General features: G+C 48.6%; 1 protein-coding gene across 2 annotated transcripts in view; it reads left to right on the forward strand.

The window, feature by feature from the left end:
- Positions 1-2,217, forward strand: part of RSPH14 (radial spoke head 14 homolog) — a 100,106-nt gene extending 97,889 nt beyond the window's left edge. For both annotated transcript variants that reach the window (XM_077749262.1, XM_077749257.1), the window contains 2 exons: positions 52-188; positions 1,936-2,217. In XM_077749262.1, the coding sequence (XP_077605388.1) occupies positions 52-188; positions 1,936-2,174 (376 nt within the window). In that variant the 3' untranslated portion in view covers positions 2,175-2,217. The remainder of the gene's footprint in view (positions 1-51; positions 189-1,935) is intronic.
- The last annotated feature ends 4,663 nt before the right edge of the window (positions 2,218-6,880 follow it).

A 6,880-nucleotide genomic window follows, 5' to 3' on the forward strand; every position in this document is an offset into this window, starting at 1 on the left:
CACCTCCTCTTACACAAGTTAAGCCACATAGCTGTTCCCTCTCTGGCTCAGCATCCCTCTGGAGGGCAAGAACCAGGTGTGGCAGCATGATGTCATCCCCATCCTGGTGCACCTGCTGAAGGACAAGGTGGAGGAGGTGCAAGCCAATGCTTCTGGGGCCCTCATGTATGCCACGGTGACCACCCAAGGTGAGGCAGCCTGCTGGCCAGGTGCATCTCCTGTGCAGTGGTGGAGCTTACTGGGCAGTGGCGGTTACTGCAGCCTCCAGCATGCTTTCCAGAACTCTTGTTTTGTTCTCAGCATCCTACTGTCTCCTCCCTGCCCCACCAAAGTACTTTCTGGCCTGTTGTTGAAGTCCTTTCAAATTTGGGCCTGAGGTTCTACCCTCCCCCTTCTTCCTGGCTACAGTGGGCCACCTACCTGTGGTCCCTCCCTGGTCACTCTCCCATTAGGATCTCTGTCTCCTCCTCCCAGACTGTTCCCTGAGCCTGGAATTCCCACCTCCAACCAAGGACCCTTGTAACCCTGGATTCTGGGATCAATTACGTAGTTTTCCATCCTTGATTTGGTTATCTTGGGGCTGAGGCAAACAACTGGAGCCTTGCTTTTGTGGTGTTTTTTCAGTGGGTGGGATTGGGCAGCAAATAAGAGTATGAGATTACCTCTCCCACCTGGGGTCCCCCCAGCCAATCAGGCTTCTATGCTAAGTCATCCAACCCTGAGCTAACGGGAGCTACTGGGCTGGTTTCCCCACCTGGAAGCCAGGGTGGGTAATCCCACATGACCTTTGAAAGCTGTCTGTCCTTCCCCATGTTCACAGTTGCCTGTACCAGCCCCATGCTCTATACTTTCTTGGTGTTCCACAGAGGACTGACTGGGTCTGATTTTCAGTCAGCATGCTGCAGAGCCCCCCAGAATTGGCTTCTCAGCCAATCTCCAGTAGACCTTAAAGGTGGAATTTGAGACATACCAGAAGAGGAGAGGTCGGGGCCTTCCTAGAGCCAGAGCCTCCTTTCAGTTGTGCAATGAGGATGCTGACCACCAGGGCAGGGGACACCCCTGGACATTTATCTCTTGGGTATCCTCAGTGCTGTGTCTCACTTGAGCTTCCTGTGGGAGTTCTTGGAGGGCCAGAGGACTCACAGTGGGTCCAGGCAACAGCTTAGAACCTAGGGATGTAAGGCCACTTTTCACAGAGCTGGCACTCCAGCCAAGGGTCCCCAAGCCCCTGCCATGTGCCAGGCCCTGTGCTTGGTGGTAGGAACCTAGACATCTCAGCCTCTGGTGAACATTGGTGGGTGTGGCAGAGGGTTAGTGATCTAGAGGAGAAGCATGGCATGTGGTAGGTACAGGGCAGGGGCGAGGCTCCTCTGGGAGGGGCATGAGTGTTGATCCAAGGAACAGTGGGAATCAGCAGGGTAGAGGGCAGTTGGACAGGTCCCAGCACAAAGAGAAGAGTACATTGAGCACAGCAGGAAGATGGGGGCCAGGGGGCAACCATCTGTCCTTTTAGCAGGCCAGGACAGAGATGAGGTGGTGAAGGTTAAGGAGCAATGTCTTCTTTACACATTAATGCCCCCCAACTAGACTGTAAGCACCAGAAGGGAGAGAGCTATGTGAGTTTTTGTGCCTGACACAGAGTAGGTGCTCAAGAAACATTTGCCACATAAATGAAAACTTGGGTTTTACTTTTTGTGTCTTGTGAAAACTGAATTGTAGGACAAGCATCAGGTAGTTGGGGAGAAGCCAGTTGAGGTGCTGAAGGGTTGGGAGGTGAGGGCAAGTTTGGAGGCAGAGGAAGGTGCTAGACCTGTGAGAAAGTGTGGAAAGGCACCTCCCCTGAGGCTGCACAGGTTGGAGGCCAGGGTTGGGCTGGGGTGAGAGGAGCTAGAACAGGAGGCCCCCTGAGGAATGCTTGGTGTTGGTGGCCCACAGGGAAGTATGCTGCCCTGGACACAGAAGCCATCCAACCACTCCTGGGCCTGTTGGACTCATCCTTGAGCAAGGCACGCTTGAATGCCACCAAGGCCCTCACCATGCTGGCTGAGGCCCCTGAGGGCCGCAAGTTTCTGCAACCTCATGTGCCCATCTTCCGTGTCCTGGAGAATGACACCAGTGAGGCCGTGCGGCGGGCAGCACAGATTGCCATCAAAGTCATTGAGTGGAAACCCTGAACCTCTTACTGGGCCCGACCCGATAAGCTGCATGCCTGAATAAATGGACTGAATCTCTTTATCTTGGGTCTGAATGGCACTTTATGTTCCTGGAGTGTGGTCACATCTCCCCTCTCTCCTGCAAAGGGGAAACACCTGGCCTCAAAGGACTGGGTAATCATGGCCAGGCAAGGAGAGATGGGCTAAGTCCAAGGCCCAGGGATAGGAGGGTGGCATTCTGGCTCTCTGCTGGGTCGAAGAGTCCCCTCAGAAGGTAGATAGCAGAGCTAGGCCCTCCAGGGACAAGGAAGGGCCAGGAGTTGTATTGGAGGAAGGAAGACAGTTGGATCAGGCACAATCTAAGCTTCGGACATTGAGTTACCAGGCCCTTGGGTGTGGCTGGATACTGCCATGCTCAGACAGTTCTTCCCCCTTCTCACAATGGGTGGCAGGAGGGAAGGTCATAGTGCCAGCCCATGTGGGCTCTTTCAGAGGGAATGTGAGTTGTAGGAGGCCCCTTAGGGATGAGTGCCCAGGACAGAGATCTTCCCCTCAAACCAAGAAATCTTAAGAGTAAGCTCCTAGCTGGCCTATGGCTAGCCATACCGCAGCCCCACAGCAGCCCTCTGGTCAGCCTTCCAGAGGCTGCCTCTACCTGCCTCTATATGCCTCTCTTCTCCCCCAAGTGAAACTGACAAATGAAGCTGGACAGCTTGACGGGGTTGGAGAAGTGAGGCTGTGGAGGATATAAGCTTAGGAACCTTTTAATCTCCTCTAGACTTCCCTGCCTGGTCTGGCAAGATGATGGTTCTCAATCCAGTTCTAACTTCTGTTGGAGAAGCTTCAGAAGGACAGCTCAGCTTCAGGGGAGATTTTTGAGGCTCCCTGACTCAAATGAGGTGTTCCTCATTATAGCACCAACCTGTAGCCATATTTCCTATGGGACTGAACCTCCCAGGCTCATGGAATGCCCACTCTTCCCAGAATAAACATTATCAACAGAACCAGAGTCCTCAAGTGAGCAGCTTCTTATAGTTCTTTCAGTACCTGGACCTTTACTTTCCTAGAAGCAACAGAGAAGTTTGTGTCCCTGGGATTCGAGAATTAGCCCAAGTAGGTGCTCTTGCTCTAAAAGGGACTGGCCTGCTGAGCCCACCTGGGGTTTCAGGTAAGTCTCATTCTCAAAATAGGCCCCATAGGAGGAAAACTTACCTCCCTCAGTAAAACAAGTGCTTGAGGATCTCTACTTCTTTATGTCCCCTTCCCACCTCAAACCATGGCAAGCTGGCTTCACATCTACCGCCTCACCAAAGAGCTCTGGCCAGGGTCACCGACTGCCTTGCTGCCAAGACCCTGTGCTCTTTGTGTTTTATCCATGCTGTGTCCCAGGCATGGATACTCCTTTCCTGTAGCAGCTATCTTGGGCCTGCCACCTTCCAAGGTTCTGGCTGTGCTCTCTTTGGTCTCCTTTGTAAAATTCTATTTCTCTATATGACCAGTAGTATTGGCATTTCTCACAGCTTTGTCTAGGCCCACTTTCCTCCCACTCTGCAACACAATCTCACCTTCCTGGTGTGGGCCTCCTCTACCAGGCTCCCTTCTTAGCCAGGCCTGCCCATTGCCTTTGTCTCCCCCAAATCTGGATCTGCAGCCCCAGCCCCTCTCCTGAGTTCTGGACCCTTCTATCCAACTTAACACCTATCCTTAAATGTCTCCAGGCAAGAATTAATGCCAATCTTTCACAAACTGTTCTGAGAAACAGAAGAGGAAGGGACACTTCCCAACTCATTCTATGAGGCTAATTTGACCCTGATACCCAAATCAGACAAAAACATTATAAGAAAAGAAGAAAACTAGACCAATATCCTTTATGAATATAGACCTAAAAACTCAACCAAATATCAGCAAACCAAATCCAGCCATATTAAGAAAGCATTGTACACCATGACCAACTGGAATTTATTCCAGGAATGCAAGGTTGGCTTAACATATGAAAATGAATCAATGTAACACATAAATACAATAAAGGCCAGAAATCACATAAACATCTTAATAGATGCAGAAAAAGCATTTGATGAAATCCAATACCCATTTCTAAAAAAAACAAAAACAAAACAAAACCCCAAAAAATCCAAACTAGGAATAGAGGGGAACATCTGCAAAAAGTCATAGCTAACATCATTCTCAATGCTGAGAGCCTGGATGAGTTCTCCCTAAGATCAGGATATATGCTCTCCTACTTCTATTCAACATTGTACTGAAGGTTCTAGCCAAAGCAATTAAGGAAGATAATGAAATAAAAAGCATCCAGATTAGAAAGAAAAAAAGTAAACTCTCTCTTTTTGCAGACTACATGATCTTGTACAGGAAAATCTTAAGGAATACACTTAAAAACTATTAGAACTAATCAATGAGTTCAGCAAAGTTGACAAAGAAAACAACTTCATTTATAATAGTATCAAAAAGAATAAAATACTTAGGAATAAATTTAAAAAAGAAGTGCAGGGGCGCCTGGGTGGCTTAGTCGGTTAAGCGTCCGACTTTCGCTTAGGTCATGATCTCGCGGTTCGTGGGTTCGAGCCCCGCGTCGGGCTCTGTGCTGGCTGCCGGCTCAGAGCCTGGAGCCTGTTTCAGTCTGTGACTCCCTCTCTCTCTGACCCTCCCCTGTTCACGCTGTCTCTCTCTCTCTCCTAGAAATAAATAAAACATTAAAAAAAAATTAAAAAAAAAAGTGCAAAACTTGAGCACAAAAGATAAAACATTATTAAAAGAAATGAAAGAGGACCCAAATTAATGGAAAGACATTTCATGTTCACGGAACAGAAGACGTACTACTGTCAAGATGGCAATAAGTATCCTCATGCAACTCAAACCCAACATGTCCCAAATGGTGCTCAACCTTTTTCCCACTTCTACTCCTTTTTCAGTGTGGCCTGTCTTTGGAATTGGTACACCCTTTGCCCACATGCTTAACCCAAAGAGTCACCTTGGCCTCTTGCTCCAGTAGAGTCTGGTCACTCAAGTCCTATTACTTCTTATTGCTGGCTTCTCTTGATGCCATTCCCTTCTCTTTTCTCTGCTACTAACTTGCCTGGGTTGCTCTAAACAGTCTCCAAGTGGGTGTTCCTGCTTCCCTTTCATCTTTCTGGCAACAGCCAGAAAATCTGATCCTGTCACTTCCCCACTGAAGCTCCCAAGAACTTATGATCCCAAAGTATATAAGCAAGTTAGTCCCATGCTCTCCTTGCCCTTCTTGCCTCCCACTGTTCTCCTATGAATAAATTATGTCTTGGTATCCTCAACCATACTTTACACTCTTGTGTCATGCCTTTCCACATGTTGTCCCTTCTGTTGTCCAGCTCACTGACTTCCTTCTTTGGTCAGGGGAGACCTTCCCTGACTCAGGCTAGGTGGACCTCCTTGCTGTATACACAACTCATGAAGTGCCATTGTGTATCCTTGGTATCAGACAGGGCTGTTCCAGTGTATGCGCATTCCCAATGTACTCAGTTCCCTTGCTGAGCCTGTCTTCCCCCCTGTGAAATGTGGTTAATTCTAGTCCTTCCACAAAGGATGGTTCTGAATGTAATAATGCATTTACCCTTGGCAACAAAACAGCAGGCCATATTAAATGCTGGCTATCACGGCTAGTGTTTCACTGTCTGCTTCCTATGCTCTATTCACAACTATTTCCTTGTAGCAGCTGGCACATAGTAGGCACTCAAAAATGTCAGCTGAAGGGACAAACTAGGGAGGAGAGACTGCATGTGAGTGTGCCTTCAGAATGTGATTTTTGTGATGCTGGTGTGCTGTCAAATCACTTTAAGGCACCTGGAACTTTTTATCTAAAGACACATGTAATTTGTTTTTGAGAAGAAGGAAGAGGAAGGAGCAGCTTAAGGAGTCCCTGCAGAAACACAGCCTGAGAGTGGCCTATAATTGACAGCTAAAGAGTTTAGCTCCTGGGCCCAATGCCCAATAACATGCCAATTGTAGGTAGACTGGGGGGTGACTGGGAAGAGCTCAGGAAGGAGGAAGTTTTCCTCTCCACTTGCCCTTCAGGGGTGCGGAGTGGCTTTAGCCAGACAATGCTGTTTTTGAGAGGCCTATTCCACTGAGAGGCCTATTCCTCAGCTCCACCACTGGTCCAGATAGGAGCCAAAGTCCTACCCGTGGGCAGCCTTGGCTTCAGCTGGTCTGTGAGGTCATTGGCAGTGGGCACAGCACCTGTAGGTGGGAATCCCACATGGGGGTGAGGCTTACATTACATGGCATCTTTGCTAGCAGGATATACCTTTAAAAAGGAGGAGAGAACAAAGCAAAAGGAGGTTGAGCATAGGAAGCAAATGGTTACAGTGAAGTAAACACAAGCAAAAATCCCAAATATATCTAGAAATAAAAAGCCAAAATTAAATTTAAAGTGAAAGTCAGTGTTTATGCAGTAGAGCCATTTGGAGAAAATGACTCATTTTGTAAAGGAACAGATGTTCCCATTTGCATAGTTTCTGGAGTCGCAAATGGACTTCACCCTGTCCCCTCAGCATGCATGCCCTGCAGCTGGTGGCACTTGATTTGTGACACTGAGGGAGTGTTTACATTAGTGTAATCCTTGGGCCCATACCCATGGATCTCCCAGTAGGAAACACTTTTTCTACTGGATGATGAGGGACTCTGGAAGAGGCTGTGGTTTGCTTGCTTTTCCCAGACACCCTCGGGCCCCAGATGCC

The sequence above is a fragment of the Crocuta crocuta genome, unplaced genomic scaffold (assembly GCF_008692635.1).
Source record: "Crocuta crocuta isolate KB4526 unplaced genomic scaffold, BGI_CrCroc_1.0 scaffold1177, whole genome shotgun sequence".
Classification (NCBI taxonomy): Eukaryota; Metazoa; Chordata; class Mammalia; order Carnivora; family Hyaenidae; genus Crocuta; species Crocuta crocuta.